Raw genomic sequence first — 27,529 nt, forward strand, 5'->3', positions numbered from 1 at the left:
CTGCCCTAGTAGCAACCTGCACTAACTAACATTCCCGTCCCTTAAAAAATCGAGATCTACAAACTGACATGGCGGGCGCCGTTGGTGACCAATGACTGTTACCTATTCGCAACTGATCTTGTTTTTGAAATCATGGTGTTTTATCTTTTCAGCGCATTCATACATGCTGTTGATAAGGGAAATACCGCTTGATAGTCGAAGCCAATGATCAGTAGTGCTGAAAGGATATTACGGTTCTGTTCAGCAACGGAGAAGGACAACCATGGGTGGTCTCTCATGCTCATGCTCATGCTCATCACAATTTTTTTTATTCTGCAATATTCTGTAAGTAATACCAAATATCAGTTATTTTTTTTTCATTACAGTTATTTATTTGATTTTGTTCAATCAATGATATTCAAAAATGTTTATTGTATGAACTTGTAATTTATTTATCTAGATCTACTATTGATTTTAAAAATTTCATGATTTTTTTCTTTTTTTATGATTTTTACTTGAACAAATTTCACCCTGGCCGCGTTCATTCTCTACAAGTGCCCTACAAAGTTGTGTGTGTGTGATTTCACATTTTGTAGACTTTTCCTCGCACATTTGACGTTTGGTTGCCAATGCTTTTTGCTCGCTGGTGTGCCTCGCAAAGGGGGCGGAGGAAATTCGCTGTCCGCCGAAAGCTTGCTCGTCGTCGTCGTCGTTTGTTGTGTTTTTCATCATGTGTTTTTGTTTTGACCGCTCTCTTCTCTCGCGAGATTCGCTGCTCGCTTCTCTTTCGTCTCTCGCCGCGTGTTTTTATGCACGTGTGTGGGATTCTCGGTCTCTCTCTCCGGCGTTTCTAACTGGTGGGTGGTGGGTGTTGGGGAAGAGATGGGGGAAGAAGTTGAGAGAGAGTTAGGAACTAGCAACCACCCACCCACCTGATCTGCCGCAAACACCCACTTTAAGCTGTTGAACTGTACATAATTGGCTGTGTTTGGATTAAATGGCACAGTTTTCCGAAGAATGATCTTCCCTCAACTTATGTGCCAAAATAAAGCTTTGAATGTATTAGGAAGGGGGACGACTTTTGGGGATGAATTGCATTGAATAAAGGCTAAAGTGAATGGAAGAGCGCACTCGCGATTAGAGAAAGAGTTAACACTAGCCAGAGAGAACGCACCGCCGCGAGAGTTTGTTTTTTATTGCCGGTTTTGCTTTGCGGCCCTGTTTCGTGTGTACCAACGCGTTGAGCGTTTTTTCGTAAGTTTTATAATTTTATCAATGTGTTTGAAAGAATCGGGATGCCAAGTTTTTTTTAATTATTTGAATTGTTTAGTTGATTAGGCCGTTGCAAATATTGCCTCGATATTGCCTCAAAAAATCAGTGGGCAAAACATATTTTTTTCAAAAAACTTTTAATGAATCTAGACGTGCAATCAACTGAAAATAATGTATAATGAATTTGTGAATTTCGATGCACAGGCTTGTAAAATATTTTTTTCGCTAAAAATATTGTTATCGTCACAACTTGGATTTTAGGAAATCTAATGATTGTAAAACAATGGTTTATTGCCTATGAATTTAAAAAATGTATTTTTTCAATATTTCATCATCGCCATTTTGGCTGTCATCTTGGATTCAAACATTTTAAATCACTTTAAAGTAGTTTACTGCCCATGATCGCATAAATGTCCCATATGCATTTTCATCGATTTCGAGTTATTGATGCAGTTTGGTTCAAAATTGTGTGCTCTTTCGAAAGAGCCTATAACATCCAGTACTTTGTTCTAGAAATCAGGAGGAAATCCAGTTTTTTCGCGAAAACTTAACACGTAGCCTTATGTATGGGACAAACTTCAAATGCGTTTTTCTCAGCTTGCTGTTTTTGCATATGGGACATTTATGCGAACATGGGCAGTTTAGGGGTCATACTTAAGCTCGATAATCAAAAATAAGAAAATGAATCATTTTTTTTGTGATTCGACTATCCGAAGTGAAATTTGGCGAAAGCCTTCGGATAATCGAGTCTGGACTGTATAAAAATTTGAATTGCGAGCCATGGTTTCAACATTTCAATACAAAAAGGGTTTTAAAATATATTTTACGCCTGACTAGTTGTTTTGAAATCATTTTTTTTATAAGATCAAAGTTTACCACAGGAAACAAATGTATCAAAACCTGTCATTGTGGATTCGCTTTAACAAATTAACAGATTTTGTATCAGTCCAGACTCTATTATCCGAAGGCATTGGGAAATGTTCACTTCGAAAAATCGAATCACAACATAGACTTTGAAAAATATGTATAACGGCATTTCCAAACAAAGTATCTTTACCATTCCTAGGTCAATCGGTGCATGTTCACTGAACATTGTTCAGGGGTTGAATTCTGTATATAATTATTTTACTTCAGAATTGTATATTTTGAACGGCTTATAACTTTCTAGTAATAACGTTATTGAGGTTTTGCAGCGCGACTGCGTTTCAAATGTAGGTGGCGCCAAAATGAGGTTACTTGCCTAAAATCGTATGGCTATCTGCCGATCAAAGAACAAAATCGATTATTTCTCATGATTCCCTGCATCAATCTTAATGAAACTGGTTGCAAAAGACGAGAAAAATTTTTTGCTTTAAAATAATGAACATCAATTTTTATGCGCGCAAAAATTTGTGAACTTTTTCTTTAAAAATCATGTTTTGGAACACGAAAAAATGAGTTTCCCGATATATACCAATTAAATAAATAGTTATATCGTTGATAACAAGTGTGTTAACGTATATTCAACAAGTTTTATTGATTTTTGACAGACTTTCTTGCCAAATAGTTCAAATTACTATCTTTTACTAAATTTACAATTTTCTCATAGTAAAATCAAACAAATATTGGAAAGTTATACACCAAACTGTTGGAAATAATTTTTCTCATCCGAATCCAGCATAAGTTTTGTAAAAATGTTATATCTGAAGGAAAAAACACATTTTTTCAAAAAATCATAGGTTTACGCTATTTGTTCATAGGTGGCGACATGTGTTTTTTAGCTTTGCTGCAAATCCTCTATCAAAATTAGGCTAAAACTCGGAAATTAAATTTTGCTGCATGCCAACTAAAAGTTCGCGGTTATCTAAAATCTGCTTTAAATAATCGCAAAAAAATGCAATTTTGCATAATTGTGAACAGGAGTTTTACGGAAAAAGTTAGGCCGATGCAAATATTTTTCTTGAAAACTTATTTTTATTAACTATTTTTTTCAGAAATTTGAAAATTTCAATGGAAATAGAAGTCTAATCAATTTAAAACAATCTAAAATGCATTTTCTGCATTGATTAACATATTTAGCATGTTTGGGAACGATCAAAAATATTTTGAACTTTGATATAATTCTAATGTACAGCAACGCAAAAACTTTTTTTCTCGCAAAAAAAAAATCGTCAATACTTAGAAATTTTGTAAACTCATGATTGCAAAACAACTGGACAGGTGTATGGTGCATTTTAAAACAAATGTTATACCTCGCATGTAAACTTAATCCATCAATGTCATGTTAAAGTTTCAATGCATTTACTTAGAATATATTTGGTGACAATATATTAAGTTTCAAAGCATAATTATTTTTAAAAAATCACACAATACCGATTTTTGCCTTCCTCACTGAGGTAAGGCTATAATCCTGCTCTAAAAATGAACTTTTTATTAAAAGCTCAAAGACCCAGCTTCATGTATACATATCGACTCAGATTCGAAAACTGAACAAATGTCTGTGTGTGTGTATGTGAGTGGGTATGTGTGTGTGTATGTGTGTGTGTATGTGTGTGTATGTATGTATGTGACCAAAATTCTCACTGAGTTTTCTCAGCACTGGCTGAACCGATTTTGATCAAACCGGTCGCATTCGACTTGATTTATGGTCCCATACATCGCTATTGATTTTTTTTAAGTTTCGATAACTAGTTTAAAAGTTATGTATAAAAATGTGTTTTCACATATATCCGGATCTCATTTATATGCATGTAAACTATGTCCGGATCCAGAACCCGACCCATCGTTGGTTAGGTAATCGAAAACCCTTGCCAACGAGTCCACAACATTGAAGATCTGGCAACTCTGTCTTGAGTTATGACCATTTAAGTGATATTTATGTACTTTTTTGAAGCCGGATCTCACTTAAATGTATGTAAACTATGTCCAGATCCACAACCCGACCCATCGTTGGTTAGGTAATCAAAAACCCTTTCCAACGAGTCCACAGCATTGAAGATCTGGCAACCCTGTCTTGAGTTATGACCATTTAAGTGATATTTATGTACTTTTTTGAAGCCGGATCTCACTTAAATGTATGTAAACTATGTCCAGATCCACAACCCGACCCATCGTTGGTTAGGTAATCAAAAACCCTTTCCAACGAGTCCACAACATTGAAGATCTGGCAACCCTGTCTCGAGTTATGACCACTTAAGTAATATTTATGTACTTTTTTGAAGCCGGATCTCACTTAAATGTATGTAAACAATGTCCGGATCCATAATCCGACCCATCGTTAGTTAGGTAATCAAAAACCCTTTCCAACGAGTCCACAACATTGAAGATCTGGCAACCCTGTCTCGAGTTATGACCACTTAAGTGATATTTATGTACTTTTTTGAAGCCGGATCTCACTTAAATGTATGTAAACGATGTCCGGATCCATAATCCGACCCATCGTTAGTTAGGTAATCAAAAACCCTTTCCAACGAGTCCACAGCATTGAAGATCTGGCAACCCTGTCTTGAGTTATGACCATTTAAGTGATATTTATGTACTTTTTTGAAGCCGGATCTCACTTAAATGTATGTAAACTATGTCCAGATCCACAACCCGACCCATCGTTGGTTAGGTAATCAAAAACCCTTTCCAACGAGTCCACAGCATTGAAGATCTGGCAACCCTGTCTTGAGTTATGACCATTTAAGTGATATTTATGTACTTTTTTGAAGCCGGATCTCACTTAAATGTATGTAAACTATGTCCAGATCCACAACCCGACCCATCGTTGGTTAGGTAATCAAAAACCCTTTCCAACGAGTCCACAACATTGAATATCTGGCAACCCTGTCTCGAGTTATGACCACTTAAGTGATATTTATGTACTTTTTTGAAGCCGGATCTCACTTAAATGTATGTAAACGATGTCCGGATCCATAATCCGACCCAGCGTTGGTTAGGTAATCAAAAACCCTTTCCAACGAGTCCACAACATTGAAGATCTGGCAACCCTGTCTCGAGTTATGACCATTTAAGTGATATTTATGTACTTTTTTGAAGCCGGATCTCACTTAAATGTATATAAACCATGTCCAGATCCACAACCCGACCCATCGTTGATTAGGTAATCAAAAAACCTTTCCAACGAGTCCACAACATTGAAGATCTGGCAACCCTGTCTTGAGTTATGACCATTTAAGTGATATTTATGTACTTTTTTGAAGCCGGATCTCACTTAAATGTATATAAACTATGTTCAGATCCACAACCCTACCCATCGTTAGTTAGGTAATCAAAAACCCTTTCCAACGAATCCATAACATTGAAGATCTGGCAACCCTGTCTCGAGTTATGACCATTTAAGTGATATTTATGTACTTTTTTGAAGCCGGATCTCACTTAAATGTATATAAACTATGTCCGGATCCAGAACCCGACCCATCGTTAGTTAGGTAATCAAAAACCCTTTCCAACGAGTCCACAACATTGAAGATCTGGCAGCCCTGTCTCGAGTTATGACCACTTAAGTGATATTTATGTACTTTTTTGAAGCCGGATCTCACTTAAATGTATGTAAACGATGTCCGGATCCATAATCCGACCCAGCGTTGGTTAGGTAATCAAAAACCCTTTCCAACGAGTCCACAACATTGAAGATCTGGCAACCCTGTCTCGAGTTATGACCATTTAAGTGATATTTATGTACTTTTTTGAAGCCGGATCTCACTTAAATGTATGTAAACAATGTCCGGATCCAGAACCCGACCCATCGTTGGTTAGGTAATCGAAAACCCTTTTCAACGAGTCCACAACATTGAAGATCTGGCAACCCTGTCTCGAGTTATGACCACTTAAGTGTTATTTATGTACTTTTTTGAATCCGGGTCTCACTTAAATGTATGTAAACGATGTCCGGATCCAGAACCCGACCCATCGTTGGTAAGGTAATCAAAAAACCTTTCCAACGAGTCCACAACATTGAAGATCAGGCAACCCTGTCTTGAGTTATGACCATTTAAGTGATATTTATGTACTTTTTTGACGCCGGATCTCATTTAAATGTATGTAAATTATGTCCGGATCCAGAACCCGACCCATCGTTGGTTAGGTAATCAAAAACCCTTTCCAACGAGTCCACAACATTGAAGATCTGGCAACTCTGTCTTGAGTTATGACCACTTAAGTGATATTTATGTACTTTTTTGAAGCCGGATCTCACTTAAATGTATGTAAACAATGTCCGGATCCAGAACCCGACCCATCGTTGGTTAGGTAATTAAAAAACCTTTCCAATGAGTCCACATCATTGAAGATCTGGCAACCCTGTCTCGAGTTATGACCACTTAAGTTATATCTGTGTACTTATTTTTCTGGATTAAAAAGAAATAGTTAAAATACGTGTCCAAACCACTCATATTATTCATTGTTGGTAAAAAGTGAGGAAGGCATCAACCACATAGGTGGATTAAGTTAGTTTTTTTCGAAAATACTAAAATTTTCTCAAATTAGCGTATTTATTTGAAAATACTATTTTTTTTAAATTGGTAATATGGTAATTAAACGAAGTGGAATTCGGTATGCTTTTTCACTTTTAATAGATTTTTCTTTGTAAAATACTCAAAAATTTCACAAAACACCGTACTTTTTTATTGTACTCAAATTTTCATAATTTGCAACATGGGTATCAAACGATTTGAAATTTTGCCTGCATTTTTAGTATTTTAGAGTTTTTTGAATGAAATACTAATATTTTCACAAAATACCGTATTTTTTTGAAAGTACTAAAGTTTTCATAACTTGCAATGTGGGTATAAAACGGTTTGACATTTTGCATGCATTTTCACTGTGTGATAGTTTTTGGAATAAAATAATCAAATTTTAACAAAATACTGTATTTTTTTTACTGTACTCAAATTTTCATAATTTTTAATACGAACGAAGCGAAATGTTGTATAGTTTCTCTTTATTAGGGTTTTTTGTTAAATACTCAAATTTTCATATATTTTTTTCGAGTTGAAAAATTAGAGATTAAATGGACTGCAGCAATTCGGCAAAAGATTTTTTTTTTAATTTCCCGCGCATTTCATTGTTTTTACCAAATATCATGGCAAAGGGTAAATTTCACGAATTACGCGAATTCGGTGAAAATTACTAGCCTTATTTATTAGAAAATAAGCAATGTTTCATCATTGGTTCGTCCATACAAATCTCCATGATTTTTTGGCTTAACAAAGTAAAAAAAAGAAGCATGTAGGAAAAATTTTCAACTTTTCAATAATATGTATTTCTTGGGTGTTTTTCCTCCATGAAGGATTTTTGTATAGCTAAAAAAACAAATTTCAACAAAATTACTGAAAAATGTATATAAATTCAAATTGGGTAATTTTCCGCCAATTCACACAGCAGTTGCCCCGACCCCTCTTCGATTTGCGTGAAACTTTGTCCTAAGGGGTAACTTTTGTCCCTGATCACGAATCTGAGGTTCGTTTTTTGATATCTCGTGACGGAGGGGCGGTACGACCCCTTCCATTTTTGAACATGCGAAAAAAGAGGTGTTTTTCAATAATTTGCAGCCTGAAACAGTGATGAGATAGAAATTTGGTGTCAAAGGGACTTTTATGTAAAATTAGACGCCCGATTTGATGGCGTACTCAGAATTCCGAAAAAACGTATTTTTCATCGAAAAAAACACTAAAAAAGTTTTAAAAATTCTCCCATTTTCCGTTACTTGACTGTAAATTTTTTTGGAACATGTCATTTTATGGGAAATTTAATGTACTTTTCGAATCTACATTGACCCAGAAGGGTCATTTTTTCATTTAGAACAAAATTTTTCATTTTAAAATTTCGTGTTTTTTCTAACTTTGCAGGGTTATTTTTTAGAGTGTAAAAATGTTGTACAAAGCTGTAGAGCAGAAAATTACAAAAAATTTGATATGTAAACATAAGGGGTTTGCTTATAAACATCACGAGTTATCGCGATTTTACGAAAAAAAGTTTTGAAAAAGTTGGTCGTCATCGATCATGGCCGTTCATGGTCATCCGCGACAAACACGGACGACGAAACAAAGAGAAACGCAAAAAGTACCTTTTCAAAACTTTTTTTCGTAAAATCGCGATAACTCGTGATGTTTATGAGCAAACCCCTTATGTCTATATATCAAAATTTTTGTAATTGTCTGCTCTACAACTTTGTAGAACATTGTTACACTCTAAAAAATAACCCTGCAAAGTTAGAAAAAACACGAAATTTTAAAATGAAAAATTTTGTTCTAAATGAAAAAATGACCCTTCTGGGTCAATGTAGATTCGAAAAGTACATTAAATTTCCCATAAAATGACATGTTCCAAAAAAATTTACAGTCGAGTAACGGAAAATGGGAGAATTTTTAAAACTTTTTTAGTGTTTTTTTCGATGAAAAATACGTTTTTTCGGAATTCTGAGTACGCCATCAAATCGGGCGTCTAATTTTACATAAAAGTCCCTTTGACACCAAATTTCTATCTCATCACCGTTTCAGGCTGCAAATTATTGAAAAACACCTCTTTTTTCGCATGTTCAAAAATGGAAGGGGTCGTACCGCCCCTCCGTCACGAGATATCAAAAAACGGACCTCGGATTCGTGATCAGGGACAAAAGTTACCCCTTAGGACAAAGTTTCACGCAAATCGAAGAGGGGTCGGGGCAACTTTTCCCGATTTCGTGTGAGTTGGTAGAGAATTACCCAATTACATTTTTTGTTGAAATATCGTCGTGTTTGGCCGTGTTTGATAAATCGACGAAATAAAAAGCGTAACGCCTGCGCACTATGCGAGGTTTAACTGTATATGGTATATGGCCAACTCGGAACCAAAAAGAAAAGGATTTTTATAAATGAGTGCTGAAAAGATTAAATTTTTAAAACTCAAAAAGCACTCATTTGAGTTCCAAAAATTTCAACTTTTCAGAACCGTTATATTCGGCTTTAAGTAAACTGTTTTGTCAGCATGAAACAACAAGAAAGGTTGGAATTGTCAAAACGGATTTGCGAAAAAGGCAACAATTCGATGCCTCTGTGCTTTCTTATGCTAACTAGATAGGAATCACAACAAGCTTAGTACAAGAGTGCGCAGAGTCATCGATTTGGAAATAAAAACAATAATAACGGTCACGTGACCTCGTGCCCATTATTATTTATTGATAATGACCATGCGGTCACTTGACCGTTACATTGCAAAACCAAAATCCTAAAGACTTAGTCTTCAGAATCATCTCGCAGTAATTGCTGATCTTCTCGCAACCCCTTTGACCATCCCTACCCTTACACGATGACCTAGCAGGCCACACACCACCAAAAGCACCCCAACGCGCTTTGTATGCTTTGCACTTAGGTATAGAGCAGACTCTAAAGTTGTGTTTTGCCAAGCTCACTTTGCTCTCTCTTGGTTTCTCGCTTGTGTGTGGCTATCTCCAGCGGTGGAGGTTCCATTCCGTCCCGTTTACCGCCGCCGGATCAGTTCGCTGTCGCTGGCGAAGCAGTGAGGTTGTGATTTTCCCGCTTTCCCGCGGTGTGTGTGTGTGTGCGTTCGTGGTGCTTACTTAGTAGGCTTAGTAGGCCCTGGCGGCTGAGGTGACCACCACCGGATTCGTTCCCCAGTTTAAATTCTCAGTTGAGACTGGACTTGTCGTTTAACCCGAGGGACGCCAGGTTGGTGGACCAACCGAGTCCTAAACTCCCCGTTCCGGCGAGGTCCCCGTGGAGTAGGAGCCTTGACCTTGGAGCAAGTGTTACAAAGTGCTAGTGAGCGCGAGTCGACTTGTGGAAGTCGTGGGAGCACGAAGCCAGACACTTGACACGGAAGTGTGTCCCCCTTTGAAGGTACCCTTTTTCCGCGGCGCGATCGTACCACCAGAAACCGGGCGTGGATGTGTGATCAGGCCAAACCCCGGAAGAAAAAGGAAAAGTTCCAGTACAACAAATCGATTATGGCCGCTACCAGCGTGGTGGTCCTGGATCGTGGCAATAATACGACCTGCACCATCAATCTGCATGGTAAGTTCCGGCGGGGAATCAACCCACCCCAATCAAGTCCGGTCAACCCGTTGCGAACACTTTTTTTTATTCGCACAGAATAAAAATTCCAGGAATTACGAATCTAGAAGATGGGGTTGACCTGCCCTCCCCCGTCACCAGACATTAGAGAGACTGCTGGGATGGATGTGGAGGTCAACCCGGCGGTCTCGGAACCCGACACGTGGGATGGGGAAGGCGCGCGACGTTACACTCTCGCAGAAAATAAAAATTCGCAAAACGAGAGATGATTTTTTTTTCGCTGCTTGTGCTTCCTACCGCCGGCCGTCGTTCTCCGGTCCGGAGATGTGCAGCAGTCATAGGAGGATGGTAGCGGCTCTTCAATGTCGAAACTGGCTGGTTGGCTGGCAGGCAGAGGGAAAAGGTTTTTTTTTCGGGGCGAGATTCTGCCTCTGTCGTTTGAGAACGGTTTGGGTCGGTTGTTTTTCTTGGCGTGGAAAAGATGAGTGATAAGTTGGAAAAGAACGGTGGAAATCAAATTTAAATAATTATTAAAAAAATTACTAAGATTCATGATAAATTCATACACTCAGATTTTTGTTCCGAACTTTAGCAAGTCCTTTCTGCCGAAATTAGAACGATTTATTTTTGGCAAATTATGAGCATTTTTTTCGATTTCTCGGCATAAAAAAATGTTTTCGATATTAGTATTATTTTTTTCTACCGAGCAATCAATTGTTCTGTGTTAGGCAGAGTTCTACCGAAATCGAACATAAAAAAAAAACGTTTACAACGCGTTATAACAACTTTCAATAACATTTAAAAAAATAATTTGAAACCTCATGTCTGTCCATAAAAACATTAAAAAAACTCAAACATTTTGAAATTTTCAGAAATTAGTTGAAATTTAAATAAAACGTTGGGAAATTTCATATAAATGAAAAAATATCTTAATTGAGGTAAGGGGACACCCATAAACTACGTGGACATTTAGTTTTTTTTTAATTTGACATCTCCCTCCAAACTACAATTATTCATACATAAAACATTTCCGAAGATAAAGGAGATTTTAACAATAAAGTAATTCTGTTGGATTTCGCAAATTAACCCTTTTTTAAATTTCTCGGTTTATTTTTTTGAATTTCACTAAACGTTGATTCCTCAAATTCTTATTTTTTCTATTATTGATTTTTTTGGATACATTTTAGGCAACTATAAAAGGCATCTTTTGCAAAATCTGGTACCACAGCAGGATTTTTGAGAAATATTTCGCAAAGAAAAAAAAATCAGGATTAGATCAAATTTGCAATCGAAATCATTTACGAAATATTCTTCACACATTTTTAAATATTTTCAGGTTTTTTTTTTTCTCGAAAAAAGTTTTTTTGCAATTCAAAATACTAAATGAAGGAAACCACGCCTGCGAAAAATATTTTCAAAGTGCTCAAAAAAATCTTTTTTTTTTTATTTTACAAAATTTATTGTTGGCCTTAAGTTTGTCTTTTTTCATATTTTAAAATAGTTTCTATTCTCGTTCATATTTGACAAATATTAAATTAGGAAATTCTGTATAATATTTTTTTTTTAATTTTCATTGACGGCAGACTACACAGTAAAAAAAATCATGGTAATATTCCTCTGGGAAGAGGTAGGGTAGAGTAGTCATCAATGAGACACGGGGAACAATGATAAAATGGCTCTCACAAGTCGTAGTTTCAACCAATCAGGCTCATATTTGGAGGAACGGTGTGTCTACTGGATACACGTCTGCCATATTAGTGGCTTTGGTTATGGACGCTCCTTTAAAAAGTTATTCATAAATGTTTGATTCTGGGGTGTAAAAGTAAATTAGGGACAACAAATACTTTTTCGCTCGTAAGCTGCCATGTACACCAAAACTAATATTTCTTCAAATTTCTTTCGACGTTCCATAGGGATTGAGTTGGGCTACAATGTCCTTTCATTAGATTTGGCCAAAATTTTGAATATACCCAGAATCCAGGGCTGTCTCATTGTTCCCCACTCATTTCAGCCCATGGGTAACAATGAAACACATTGATTTTGCTTGGATAAACTTTTCAAAATCGATGGAAATCTTTCAAAACATGAATTAAAGGTGATTTTTGGCATATTTGTAATGTAACATCTGAAAATGTGTAATTTTACAACTTTTCTGGTGTAATGTCACTTTTTCAGTCTAAATTGAGGTAAAATTACATCATAAAAGAGGTAATAAAAATTACACCTTCCAAATTCACACAAATTTGTACTGTGTATTCAAAATAGGGTTTCCAGCTTTTTATGTTGAAGCCCTTCCTGATTAGGACTGTGTCGCTTATTTTACTTGATAAATATTCAGTAATAATTAGTTAATTTAGTGAGTTCTTCAATTTCCAGTTCACCTTTAGAAAGATAGATCTTTTTTTGTCGCTGCATTTACATACAACCCGCCACACAAAGTTCGCTCTATGCCCTCTCGGCGCTGGATTGCGCTGGTGTAGTGTGCTATCTCTTCTAAAAAAAAGCGCCGTCAACATCGGGCCAGGCACACCACCATGGCGCATAGGACGCAGACCAACACCACCGAAAAAAAAGCTGAAAAAGTGTCTTGTGCTGTTATTTTTGCAATATAACCTACCCGACACTGGCTAGCGCTGCTGGTGCGATACACATTTTTTTTCGAAGGTTTGCAAAAAAAGAACCCTCACACACATGTGTGTGTGTTCGCGCTATCTGCACTTGAGCAAACGTCCGACGTCGATTCCCCACTCGACTCCCCGCCATCGTGACTCCCCACTTGAACTAGACAACAACCAAAGGCACTGTGTGCTGATCCATTCGACGGCCAAACAACAACCCCGTCGTCGTAACGCAATGTGGGACAATGTTTGGCCCAGAGCGGTTATAATTGACAAACTGCACGGCAGTGCCGCCATTATTAATTGGTTGGTGCAATTATAAACGCGGTTTCACTAATTTTTTTTTATCTAGGATTATTATTCGCCGATCTGCTCCTCCTTCGCGAGAACAAGTTCGCTGTTCAAGGTGGTATGAAAATTAAGTTTCTCCTAGGAAGACCTTCGAACAAAAGGGGTAATCGTAGGGATCAAGTGTTTGCGCGAACCACGAACAAAGTTTACAGATGTTTTTCGAGGAGAGCCTGGTTTATCGAAGGTCAAGAATTACAAAATTTACAAGGTGAGGGAAAGTTATTTTTACTTATACGATTCGGATCAAATCAAACAAAAAGACTGAAATTTAGGCCTTGTTTCAAATTCTGTTTGAAGATTTCACGAAAACATTCTTATGACTTACAACTTGTTTTGTACTGGTAGTTATCTGCAATGAATGCCCAAAAAAGAGACCTTTTAAACCAAATAATTAGACCCGTATTTTTTTGTTTGGCGATTAGGGTGGTCCTATCCGAAATAGGGTGGTCAAAAAATTGCGTTTTCGTCGATTTTCGCACGTTGCGTCTTTCAATTACGAAAATTTTGGTACGCAGACATGTATAGGTCATCGCTGAAATTTTCAAGTTATCGCAGTTTTGGTGAATAAAGTTGATTTTTACCCGTTTTCGTCATTTTTCCGTTTTTGCGCGCGACGCGTCGAAAAACCCAGTTTTTATGTTTAAAAAATCATACCTCCGAAACGTGTTAAGGGGTTACATTCATGTAAAAAATCACAACATTTCATATTTCAGAAAAAAATTAAATCAACTTAAAAGATGATTTTCAATCACTCCTGAAAGTTTCATGAAGATATTTTATGATTTAGGTAAGATACAGACGATTTAAGCTGAAAATTTTGCCATGCGCAAAGCGAACTGTCAAACTTTGCGAGCGTTTTTCTCTGAACACAGAGTTGATTTACGGGTGCCACAATATCTCGAGATGGGATGGACCAAATTGGCTGAAATTTGGGGTGAAGACTCGCAAGACATATCCCGTGTGCATGATATTGAAATTTTGTTTTTTTTTTAAATACAAAAATCAGAAACTGATGAATTTTTAGATGAAAAACACAAAAATATTTTTATCTTTTTTTTAAATAAACTTTTTTAGAATCGGCCTTCGTCATGCACACGGGACCGGTTTAATGAGTCTTCACCAAAATTTTTAGCCGATTTGGTCAAAGCAGTGTTGAGATATCGTGGCACCCGTTTTTTGAAACTGCTAACTTCAAATAGCTATATCTCGGCAAATATACAACCAAATGTGTTCAAATTTATTTTATTGATAGATGAAAATGTATATTTTAATGCTCTGAAAACAGATTCAAAAAAAGTTTGCTCAAACCAACCTCTGAAGTTTTTGCCGATTTACATGTATGTAACCTCTTAATGTTATCTCAACTGAAGTTAATTAAAATTTTGTGATTGTTTGGCCAAATTGCCATTATTTATCAAAAAAATAAAAATTGTTTGTTTAATAAAATTATCCTCAATTTAAGTCTTGATTTGATCAACATCAACCTTAAAAAAAATCAACTGCCTTATTATAAACAGTATAAACACTATTACAACTTTGCTGAAGACACATATAGAAATTTCTTCTCAACATACCGATTAAACAAATAATTTCCAAGCAATGTACCAAAGTTGTTTTTTTTTTGAATATACGAGAATTCTTTTTTTTAGCCATATTTTCCCATTATCTCAAAACCTTTGAACAAATTTTATTTGGCTCAAATAGAGCGTAAATTGATTGCTCAACAACAAACATGGTTTTAATGTGTTGCCCTAAATTTACATAATTTTCAATAACTTAACCTAAATAATTTTTATTTTTATGCAACTTAAATGCATTCTATCTCCGACTGACTACAACATTTACCAAGCAAAAGCTCAACGTTGTACAACAACTGAACGTCCTCTCGGCGAGCTTTGGAGGTTAAACGATTTGCTGCAGTGTCTTGCGAACCTTCGTGGTGAACGGACACTAGAGCTGCGGTATTTTTTTTACTACCTAAGTTCAGAGTTATTTCAAACAAAATTCACAGTCTTTTTAAAGACTACCTGAGTTACTTTCCAAAATTCTAAACAGTCTTTTCAAGACTAACACCACCTGAAATTTTGTTGTATTTTACAAACGAAGCCATCTTTTTAAGAGAACTCTGCTTGCAAAATGCGTCAAAACAAAGGTAAACGCAAATCTTCTGAAGATTTGAACGTTACGTCGGTGAAGCGTTTGAACGCTAAACCGGCTAACGGAAACAGAAAAAGAAAACAGCCTCTTCTGAGGTCTGATTCTGATTCTGAAAGTGAGGTCAATCCTCCAATTCCATTGGCAAACAGTTTCGGTGTTTTATCCGAAACTGTTGACAAGGATCCTTCTCCTCGTACTGAGCCTTCTGCCGTCGAGAAACGAGTAAAGGCTCCGCCAATTGTAGTGACTTCCGTCTCCGATTTGGCCAGCTTTCGAACGCAACTGAAGAATTGCAAGGAAACTTGCAATTTGAAGGTTTCGTTCCAGCTTGGTCGAAGAGGAGAATGTCGCTTGTTGACGGAATCTTTACAAGATCACCAAACTTTTGTTGGTTATTTGAAAAACCACAAACACAATTTCTACACGTATTATTCAAGGCGGTCCTGAAAGGTCTCTCCAACGACTTGTCGGTGGATGAGATCAAAAACGAACTTAAGGTGTTACTTGGCTTTGCCCCATCCCAAGTAATACCAATGAAGAAAAAATCAAACGGGAATATTTCTCGCTTTGGTTTGACTTCACAATTTTATCTGATTCATTTCAACAGAAATGAAATCAACAATTTGAAACTTTTGGACAAAGTTCAGTTTTTGTTCCATGTACGGGTAAAGTGGGAGCATTTTAAGAAACATGGCGGTAATGGCCAGAATCTGACCCAGTGCCGGCGTTGCCAGGCATTCGGTCACGGTACTGATCATTGCGCTATGGTTCCAAAATGCATGATTTGCGGGGATTCTTCTCACGACAAGGACAATTGTCCCGTGAAAGAAGTCACCCAATTTAAATGTGCAAATTGTGGTGGAAATCACAAATCAAATTTCTGGGATTGCCCCATCAGAAAAAAGGTTTTGGATTCTCGTGCTAAGCATCAGCCGAAATCCAAACCGAAATTTTCTCAAAGTCAGGTTGTACCTGCATCTTTAAATCAAACGTTCGTGCTGTCTCACTCGAACAATGCTAGAAATACCCCTACCGTGGAAAAGTTAGGTAACAGCAATGGCATTTCTTATGCCAACGTAGTTTCGGGTTCGGGTTCATCCACGAATTTTAAATCCTCTACCAATCTTCTTGAAATTGGACAGGTACCTCAAATTTCATTTGAAAATTTTTCTGCTGGCAACGCTTTGGGATCTTCTGATCTCGGCGATGTTACGTTTGAAAAAATGACTTTTTTGCAAAACTCACTGTTTGGTTTGATTCAAACAATGAGTAATGCTACATCCATGATGGAAGCAATCCAGATTGGATTAAAATTTGCGAATGATGTTGTTCTTACCCTGAAGTTTAATCATGGATCTAAGTAATTCCATCAATATTATGAATTTTAATGCTCGGTCTTTAAAAGCGAAAGAAAATGAATTTTTCAACTTTTTACGAGTTCATAACGTGCATGTTGCTGTTATAACCGAAACATTTTTAAAAACTGGCACTTATTTGAAAAGTGATCCAGATTATAAAGTTATAACCAATAACAGAATGAATCGAAATGGCGGTGGAGTTGCAATAGTTATCCACCGTAGTATGACTTATAGCACTTTACGTGACTTTAAGTTGAAAGTTATTGAAAGTTTGGGCATTGAACTTGAAACTTCTTTTGGGAAAATTATGATTGCAGCTGCATATTTGCCTTTCCAATGCACTGGGGAAAATAAAAATTATTTCAAAGGGGATTTGAATAAACTTACTCGGCATAGATCTCGATTTTTGATCATCGGTGATTTTAATGCAAAACACCAATCTTGGAATAATTCAAAAGTAAATTCCAATGGTAAAATTCTATTCAGAGATTGCACTTCTGGTCTTTATTCGGTTTTATACCCGAATGGGCCAACTTGCTTTTCTTCTGTTAGAAATCCATCAACAATTGATTTGGTTTTGACAAATCAAAGTCAGTATTGTGGTCCTTTAGTGACTCATGCTGATTTTGATTCTGATCACCTTCCAGTAACTTTTTCACTTTCTCATGAAGCAGTTACCAGGCCCAATAGTTCTGTGTTTAATTATCACAAAGCTAATTGGGACAGGTATCAGCATCATATTGAGAATAATTTAAATCATGATTTTGTTTTAGAAACCAAAGCTGATATTGATTCAGCCTTGGAATCTTTAACTAATGCAATTTTGGATGCTAGGAATATTGCTATTCCTAAAGTCCAAGTCAAATTTGATTCTCCCATTATTGATGACGATCTTCAGCTTTTGATTCGTCTGAAAAATGTTCGCCGAAGACAGTATCAACGTTCTCGTGATCCTGCACTGAAGCGAATTCAAAAAGATTTGCAAAAGGTTATTGACCACAGATTCACTCTCCTGCGAAATGAAAAGTTTGCAAGAGATGTCGAACAAATTAAACCTTATTCCAAACCTTTTTGGAAACTTTCAAAGGTTCTTAAGAAACCTCAAAAACCAATCCCTTCTTTAAAAGATGGTGATAATATTCTATTAACTAATGGGGAGAAAGCTCAAAAACTTGCTCAGCAGTTTGAGAGTGCTCATAATTTCAACTTAAATGTTTTGAGTCCTATTGAAAATCAAATTTCAATAGAATTTCAGAATATTGTTGAACAAGAATTTTCATCAGATGAAGTTTTTAATACGGATCTGAATGAAATAAAATCTATTATCAAAAAATTTAAAAATATGAAAGCCCCTGGTGAGGATGGCATTTTTTACATTTTAATTAAAAAATTACCTGAAGCAACTTTAAGTAGCTTGGTCAAAATTTGCAACAAATGTTTTGATTTGGCATACTTTCCCAGTAGTTGGAAAAATGCCAAAGTAGTTCCGATTTTGAAACCGGATAAAAATCCTGCTGAAGCCTCAAGCTATCGGCCCATTAGTTTGCTTTCATCTATTAGTAAATTATTCGAAAGAATAATTCTTAATAGAATGATGACGCACATTAATGAAAATTCAATTTTCGCTGATGAGCAGTTTGGATTTCGCCTTGGGCATTCAACTACTCATCAGTTGTTGAGAGTTTCAAATTTGATTCGAAGCAACAAATCTGAGGGCTACTCTACTGGCGCTGCTCTTCTAGACATAGAAAAAGCATTTGACAGTGTTTGGCATAAAGGTTTGATTGCGAAATTAAAAAGGTTTAATTTTCCGATTTATATCGTGAAAATTATCCAAAATTATTTGACGGATCGTACTCTGCAGGTATGTTATCAGAATAGCAAATCTGATCAACTACCTGTACGTGCCGGCGTCCCTCAAGGAAGCATTTTGGGTCCAATTTTATACAATATTTTTACTTCTGACTTGCCTGATTTGCCCCCAGGATGTCAGAAATCACTTTTTGCTGATGATACAAGCATCTCCGCCAAAGGTAGAAGCCTTCGTGTCATCACAAGAAGATTACAAAAAAGCTTGGATATTTTCAATTCTTATTTGAAAGAATGGAAAATTACTCCAAATGCTGCAAAAACTCAACTTATTATTTTCCCTCACAAACCAAGGGCTGATTTTCTTAAACCAAAAAGTCATCACATTATAAAGATGAATGAGGTAAATTTAAAGTGGGAGGATAAAGTGAAATATCTTGGACTTGCTTTTGACAAAAACCTTACTTACAAGGATCACATTGAAAGTATCCAGGTTAAATGTAACAAATATATTAAATGTTTGTATCCACTTATAAACAGGAATTCTAGACTTTGTCTCAAGAATAAACTGTTAATTTATAAACAAATTTTCAGACCTGCCATGCTTTATGCTGTGCCGATCTGGACAAGCTGTTGCTTAACCAGGAAGAAAAAACTTCAGAGGATTCAGAACAAAATTCTGAAAATGATTCTGAAATTTCCTCCCTGGTTCAGCACCAGTGAACTTCATCAATTAGCCGAAGTTGACACTTTGGATGTTATGTCCAATAAGATAATTGATGCATTTCGACAAAAATCATTGCAGTCTTCAGCTGCATTGATCCGCTCTTTATATAGTTTATAAGTTAGTTTTAAGGTATACCTTTTCCCTTTTGTACATGTAGGACCTCCTACATTTGAAATCACTGAATAGCGAAAGCTACAATATTTCATGAATAAATGAAAATTGCTAGTATTTAAAATTGAGGTGAAAAGTCATCGATTGTGATTGGACACTCAATAATATTTTAACTGAATGAATGTACATGAAAGAGAAAAAAAAAAAAAAAAAAAAGAAAAAAAAAAAAAAAAAAAAAGATTTGCTGCGCTGCGAGTGGTCGAGTATTGCTGGCCTGGACACTTGCTGTGGTATGAGTACCTTAAAACAAGTACCTTTACTAATACACTAAACAATCGCCGCTTTTTTTTGCTAGTGCATCAATTTTGTTTGCGTTAGGTTCGGGGACTGCGACCAGTTGTTATTACCACGGATTGTTAATTTAACACGCGTAATGACCACTACTTAGTTGAAGCCATCAAGTTCTGTATGGCGTTGTTGCATTTTTTGTTTGTTGTCCTGGGAAGTTGTGAAATAAACTTATAGTGTTAACATTGAAATTTTTGCAAGAGTTTAATTTATAATCTTTATTTTGTTTCAAATTTAACGACAACCTACAAAAATCGTATTTGAACTTCTTTTCAACTCACAGTTAAGGAGTCACGCTGAGTACTTGTAAACTGTACATTAGCATACAGTTGTTGACCTCAAATTGGTAGCTCAACCTGATTTTTTTTTTCGACCTGTCGTTAATTTTTTTGCACTATGTTCTTCACGCACACACATTCAAACATCCGGCTACATGTGTGCTGGAGACCTGTCAAATACAAAAAAAAGTTCACCTTAATGATAGATATCATGCTGCTGAACGAGTATTTGATGCATGCTGCTTCTATGCCCTCCTCCCTCCCCAAACTCCTTCCTTTCTTTGAAGGAAAGCTTAAATTGAGCCCCTCGAGTTCTACGTCGAATCGAATTAGTCAAACCAGCTAACCTACAATTAGAGCCAATTCGGCGATCGGCTTCTTTGCTTTTTTTTATTTGCGCTGAATTTGCAAATTATACAAGCTTGTCTTTTTGTGCTTGTGTGTGTGCCTTTGTATGTGTGTCGAATCGGTCCCGCTTAGTTAGGGAGTTTGCAACTTTCACTAAGTTTGGGTTTTTTCTTCTTTTACACTTTTTTTTTGTTGTATTCCTTTTCTACGTTATACGAGTGGACCCGCACTTTTGAACGAACCGTTAGAGAGCAGCTACCACAACAGAAAAAATGCCCAATTCGATGGTGTTAGTGTGCCTGATGCTAGCCAAAAAAGTATCAATCATATAAGCGAGAAAAAAACAACCCGCAAATTTAGGAGGTTGTTTCGCGAAATTTTCGCAAATTCCGGTTTTTGGCCAGCTTCACCTGCTGTCTGTGTGTGTTTGTTTGCAAGTGTGACGGAGAGGGATTGCTTTCTTTTACCCCCTTTCTCCTCCCTTCTGGATGGACTGGTTGATGTGAGTGTGCCATTTGACTGCACGCGACTGGCTTAATTTTTTGTCTTCTTCTAAGAAATTCACCATAGATTTGAGATTTTTGGGTATGGGTGGTTGAACTTGCCGTTTTAGGAAATTTGGACTAGAGAGCAGTGTTTAACGATGTTAGAGTCTTGCATTTTAACCCTCTACTGCCCAATTTTTTTCCCTTGTTCAGGAAGTCATTTTGAGCACCTTTTGTTCTACGAAAAACTTACTTCTTGTTTCATTTTAAGTATGTAAATTTGCATTTAACTTGTTTGGTTTATGTTTGCTTCTGATTATATTTGGCTTACTCTACCAGCTGCTTACATTACCTTTGCCTATATATTTTTTTCATGTTTTTACAGTCACTTTTTCAATTTTCACCATTATCATTTAAATTGTAAAAAAATGCGTAGAGGCATAGTCTGGAACACTACAAACATTACTGCATACTTAATTTCACATAAGATACAGGAAATGTTAGTAAGAAACACAGCCAAAGTTTACCCAAGAAAAAATACACTTTTAAACACATTGGAAAAGTCTCATAAAACAAGTATAACTTCCAAACATTAAATTTTCTTAAAAATTAAGAGTTCTGCTTTCCAATGCTTTTTAAAGATCACAAATTGGTTGAAAAATGATTTTTTGGCGTATTTTTAGATTGCAAATTTTTTCAAAGAAAATAAAGCTCTATTAAAAAAAATTGCTATTACTGCCGAAAGAATACAAAATATCTTCAACAGCATGAAAAAAGGGCCAGAGAATGTTTTGTCATCTTACCTACTTTATTTTATTTTAAAAATGATCTTGTTGAACTGAAATCGGAAAAAGCGTAACAAGAAATCGTTGGAGACATCTACCGCAAAAAGATAGAACGTGTCACAAGATAGCACACAAGCGACGATACTTAAAAAAAATCAATTGATAGATACATTTTGTTAAAAGTTTCAGTATCGAAAGGATAACAAAATACTTGTTAATTCGAAAGATCCAATTTCTTGTAGAGTCAATCTATTATTCGATTTCAAAATGAAAAAAAAAACTACGAAAAGTTGTCTTTCCAGTTAATATTAATTTCAACGAATAACTAAAATTTAAACATTATTTTCGAAATGTTAAGACTTGACGTGTCACAAAATGCTTCAAACACATGTTACTGTTAAAAAATGTCAAAATTTCGATGATACGTATTGATATTTTTTCCTTAAGTTTCACGTCTTTATCCAATTTGTGGTATCATAATTAATAATTAATAAAGCTGCCCTTTTATTTATAAATGCAATAATCAATATTAAAATTGTAAGCCATGCAAGCACTGCAACTGTAATTATATCTTAAACCTTTCAATATTGTTTTGTTTAACTAACAGTCGAAATTTGATATTTATTTTCAAGTTTGTCATAAAACGCAGCATTCAGCACTTCGTATAAGGTTTGACTAAGAATGAGCAAAGTTTTTGCAAATTCAATTTTTTTTATTTGTTTATTTTAATTAATTCGCTTTTTCACACAAATATTAAATTGCGCAAAATATTTTTTCTGAAAAATCTTATTTTTAGATATAGACAAAAATAACATCATTTGGGCTATGGCACAAGTAAACAAAATTTAGTCGGCAGTGTTACCATTTTCTTTAAAATTACATTTTTGAAATAAGTGGAAAAAATAAAACAAAAAAAGCTCACCTGTAGAAGTCATGATCAAGCTTGACCAATTCTGAACATGTTTTTCCAAAAAATCCTGGAATTTCCTACAAATTTGCTTAAAATACATTGAAGATTGGACTATTGCTTGTTGAGACCAACCTATGAAAGAATAGTAAACAGTAAAAATAAAGGTTTTTTTTAATACATTTATAAAATAGTTTTGATTTTTTAAAGCGGTGATAACTCAGCAAATATTAAACCATCATAAAATTGTCCGTTCTTTCGAAAAAAAAGAAATATTTTCAAAATTTCAAATCGACTCTCATAACTCCGATGAAAATTGGTAAATTTATTTTAGAATGTAACTTTTTTTCTGTGAAGTCTTTTAACTTTGACATTAAGGGTGCACAGCAACCAAGAAAGTTGTTGTTTTCTTATTTCAAAGTGTCAGAAATATGATTATTTAAATAGTCATTAGGGTGGGTACGTTTTTCAAAAAGTTCTCGGATCAAGTTTTAGTATGGTTCCCCTTGTAGGGCATGCCCATAGGGACTTTCATGCCAAATATCAGCTCATTTGGTTGTAAACTGGCTGCGCGCATCAGGGTTAAAGTTTACATGGGAATTACTATGGAAAATTGGAACTTTTTGTTCAAACGCTCCTACAGGTCTGGGAAAATCACGCGCCAACTTCTGGTATGGTCAGGCCTATGGGGAATGATCTGGAGAACACTTTTCCCGAAGAGAGCATATGGATTCGTTGTCCCTAGACCTGGCGCATCGGCAAACAATCCGATGTCTCCGGAATCAACGGTTTTCGCTCAAAAGCATCAAATTTTCCTTAGCATGCTATGAAAGCTTGATGAACACCGCGACGCCATACGTCAGGCAGCTACCACGTGGTTGAAATACTTACAAAAAAATACAAATTTGCTAAGCAAAGATTTTGAATTCGACTAAATAATATCAGGATTGCTCGAAATGATCATTTTCTAGTTTAAAGAAGGTTTGCAATTAAATATTTCAGCCGTTTCTCACCCACGTGGTAGCTGTCAGACATATGGCGTCGCGGTGTGCATCATGCTTTCATAGCATGCTAAGGAAAATTTGATGCTTTTGAGCGAAAACCGTTGATTCCGGAGACATCGGATTGTTTGCCGATGCGCCAAGTCTAGGGACAACGAATCCATATGCTCTCTTCGGGAAAAGTGTTCTCCAGATTATTCCCCATAGGCCTGACCATACCAGAAGTTGGCGCGTGATTTTCCCAGACCTGTAGGAGCGTTTGAACAAAAAGTTCCAATTTTCCATAGTAATTCCCATGTAAACTTTAACCCTGATGCGCGCAGCCAGTTTACAACCAAATGAGCTGATATTTGGCATGAAAGTCCCTATGGGCATGCCCTACAAGGGGAACCATACTAAAACTTGATCCGAGAACTTTTTGAAAAACGTACCCACCCTAATAGTCATACAGTCGTTTAGGAGATGAATTCCCGTAGGTTTGAAGATACCAAAATGTTTTGCAAAAATCTGGGTGCAAAAGCCTTGGTTGATGTGTACCGTCAAGAGAATTATAAAATCTGTTTCTAAAGATACAATTTTTAGAATATTTTGATAGCCTTTTTATGGACAGCTGACAAAATGTTCTGGACAGGCCCGTATCCAGGATTCTTCAATGGGGGGTGTTTCCCCCCATAAGGCGTTAGGGGTGTATGTGTGTTATAGGAAGGGCGTATACAGTCAACAAATGCGTACCAAACAAAATCGTGAAATTTGCTTTATATATTGTAGCAGTAATGCTAAAAAATATCTAAACGTCAATAAGTTCATGAAAATATTGTTATTCTTGCATATATTATTGATGTGATATATGTGATAGAAAATATTGAAATAACGTTATTGGATCCTTGATAGTTTAGATTGTTTTGTTTTCAATTAATTTTTTTCTCTTCAGTAATTTGTTTTGCCCCTTAGTTTTTCGGGAAAATTTTACAGGAGGGCATTTTTTATCTATACCCAGCTTAAGCCAGATTGGTAACGAACTCGAGCATCTCAAGCCAAATCAATTCAAAATGGAAATCAACTCGTATTCTCTATGCGTTTTGGTTTTCGCCGTTTTTTTTTTATTTTTCAAACATAGTTAGTTTGATTTTAGTTTGAAAAAAAAAAATTAAGGCGATGTAGACGTATCTCTTCGATGTTTTCAGCTAAGTTGTTCTTTAAAACTAAACATATTAGCTCATAAAGTTTTTGGAAAATCAAAATCAACAAAAAGTTTTCGTACCAAACATACCAGATTTCTAACTTTCTTTGAAAGAACACAAACATCAAAGCTGACGGATATTTTTTTTTCTTGTCAAATGTAACATACCAACCAACAACTTTTTTTTCAATCCTCGTCATATCACACAATAACATTTTTATACATTTTCGAATCAATCACATTTCAGAGAACAGTTTGTAGATAAAAAAGATAATATCGTCAAAAAAAACATTGATTTGTCCGTACAAGTTTCCATAGAAGTTTGACAGCTGCCTATACAATTGCTTACGAGGCCATTTCACGAAGCGGAACACCACTCGAAATTGACTTTTTCTGAACATGCCTAAAATTTAGCGGAGCTGTTTATCCTATCGAAACATGCAAAATCCCTTCTTTTTGGCACCGCCCCAAAGTTTTACGATTTTCTTTTTTTTTCAAATTAGTTTTTAAATGGCCTAGTCTTGGATACAAAAAAGCAAAAATCGACTGCTTTTTTTTAAGAAACGCTGAATTATATGGCGTCGTCAAATTTTTTATTCGAATCAAACATTACTTGTTAGGACAAGTTGATATCTCTTGAGAATTTCAAATTTATAAGCTTAAAGTAGCAGAATTTACCTACATCCATCCCTGCATCATTTATTCTAATTGCTCAAAATGCTGCTAGTTTGATTTTAATCAAAATGATGACGCTGAATTGAATCAGCGTCAAGTTTCTTTTAAAAATTGCAGTCGAATATTGCTCTATCATTTTTTCCAAAATATTTGACAATGTTTTTTTTTTTAACTGGCGAAAATCTCAAAACTTTGGGGCAGTGCCAAAAATAGAAGATGTTTGCATGTTTCGATATGATAAACAGTTTAGCCAAATTTCAGCAGGATCAGAAAATGTAGATTTCGAATTTGTACCGCGATTTCGATTTTTCGAGATTTTTATGAGGGAGTATTAAGCTAATTTTTAGTTTTTTCAAGGCGTCAACGATCAAAGTTTTTTTTTAAATAATTTTTATGTAGGCGTATTAAGCGAGAAATTAGTTTTTTTTTTTCACGGCGTCAGCAATCAAAGTTTTTTTTTTAATTTTTTGGGGGCGTATTTAGTGACAGTTGATTTTTTTTCAAGCCGTTAACAATCAATGTTTCTTTTTAAATAATTTATTGAGGGCGAATTTAATGAAAGTTTTTTTTTCATGGCGTCAACGATCAAAGTTTTTTTTTTTAATAATTTTTATGAAGGCGTATTAAGGAGAGTTAAGTTTTTTTTTTCAAGGCGTCAGCGATCAAAGCTTTTTTTTTGTATTTTCTTGAGGGCGTATTTTGTGACAGTTAAATTTTTTTCAAGCCGTCAACGATCAAGGTTTTTTTTTAAATAATTTTAATAAAGGCGTATTAAGCGAGAGATTAGTTTTTTTTTCAAGGCGTCAACGATCGAAGTTTTTTTTAATAATTTTTATGAAGGCGTATTAAGCGAGAGTTTAGTTTTTTTTTTTCAAGGCGTCAGCGATCAAAGCTTTTTTTATATTTTCTTGAGGGCGTATTAAGTGACAGTTGAATCTTTCCCAAGCCGTCAACGATCAAATTTTTTTTTTTATATTTTCTTGAGGGTGTATTTAGTGGAAGTTTTTTTTTTGCAAGGCGTCAACGATCAAAGTTCTTTTTATAATAATTTATTGAGGGCGTTTTTAGTGAAAGTTTTTATTTCAAGGCGTCAACGATTCAAAGTTTTTTTTAAATAATTTTTATGAAGGCGTATTAAGCGAGAGTTTAGTTTTTTAATTTTCTTGAGGGCGTATTTAGTGACAGTTGAATTTTTTTTCAAGCCGTCAACGATCAAAGTTTTTTTTAAATAATTTTAATGAAGGCGTATTAAGCGAGAGTTTAGTTTTTTTTTTCAAGGCTTCAGCAATCAAAACTTTTTTTTATATTTTCTTGAGGGCGTATTTAGTGACAGTTGAATCTTTCCCAAGCCGTCAACGATCAAATTTTTTTTTAATATTTTCTTGAGGGCGTATTTAGTGACAGTTGAATCTTTCCCAAGCCGTCAACGATCAAATTTTTTTTTATAATAATTTCTTGAGGGCGTATTTAGTGAAAGTTTTTTTTTCAAGGCGTCAACGATCAAAGTTTTTTTTAAATAATTTTAATGAAGGCGTATTAAGCTAGAGTTTAGTTTTTTTTTCAAGGCTTCAGCGATCAAAACTTTTTTTTATATTTTCTTGAGGGCGTATTTAGTGACAGTTGAATCTTTCCCAAGCCGTCAACGATCAAATTTTTGTTTTAATATTTTCTTGAGGGCGTATTTAGTGACAGTTGAATCTTTCCCAAGCCGTCAACGATCAAATTTTTTTTTATAATAATTTCTTGAGGGCGTATTTAGTGAAAGTTTTTTTTTCAAGGCGTCAACGATCAAAGTTTTTTTTAAATAATTTTAATGAAGGCGTATTAAGCTAGAGTTTAGTTTTTTTTTCAAGGCTTCAGCGATCAAAACTTTTTTTTATATTTTCTAGAGGGCGTATTTAGTGACAGTTGAATCTTTCCCAAGCCGTCAACGATCAATTTTTTTTTTAATATTTTCTTGAGGGCGTATTTAGTGACAGTTGAATCATTCCCAAGCCGTCAACGATCAATTTTTTTTTTATAATAATTTCTTGAGGGTGTATTTAGTGAAAGTTTTTTTTTAAGGCGTCAACGATCAAAGTTTTTTTTTAAATAATTTTAATGAAGGCGTATTAAGCTAGAGTTTAGTTTTTTAATTTTCTTGAGGG

The 27,529-nt window shown here is 35.4% G+C and overlaps 1 protein-coding gene across 2 annotated transcripts in view; it reads left to right on the plus strand.

Annotated features, from left to right (window-relative positions):
* LOC120423640 (uncharacterized) overlaps positions 1–27,529 on the plus strand; it is a 106,981-nt gene that overhangs the window by 13,224 nt on the left and 66,228 nt on the right. Inside the window, exon 1 of one of the 2 annotated variants that reach the window (XM_039587514.2) lies at positions 9,712–10,244. The exons of the other annotated variant lie outside the window; for it this stretch is intronic. Coding sequence (XP_039443448.1) covers positions 10,118–10,244 — 127 coding nt within the window. The 5' untranslated portion in view covers positions 9,712–10,117. Of the gene's footprint in view, positions 1–9,711; positions 10,245–27,529 lie in introns of those variants that run through there. 2 annotated transcript variants of the gene reach the window in all.

The sequence above is a fragment of the Culex pipiens genome, chromosome 2 (assembly GCF_016801865.2).
Source record: "Culex pipiens pallens isolate TS chromosome 2, TS_CPP_V2, whole genome shotgun sequence".
NCBI classification, from domain to species: Eukaryota; Metazoa; Arthropoda; class Insecta; order Diptera; family Culicidae; genus Culex; species Culex pipiens.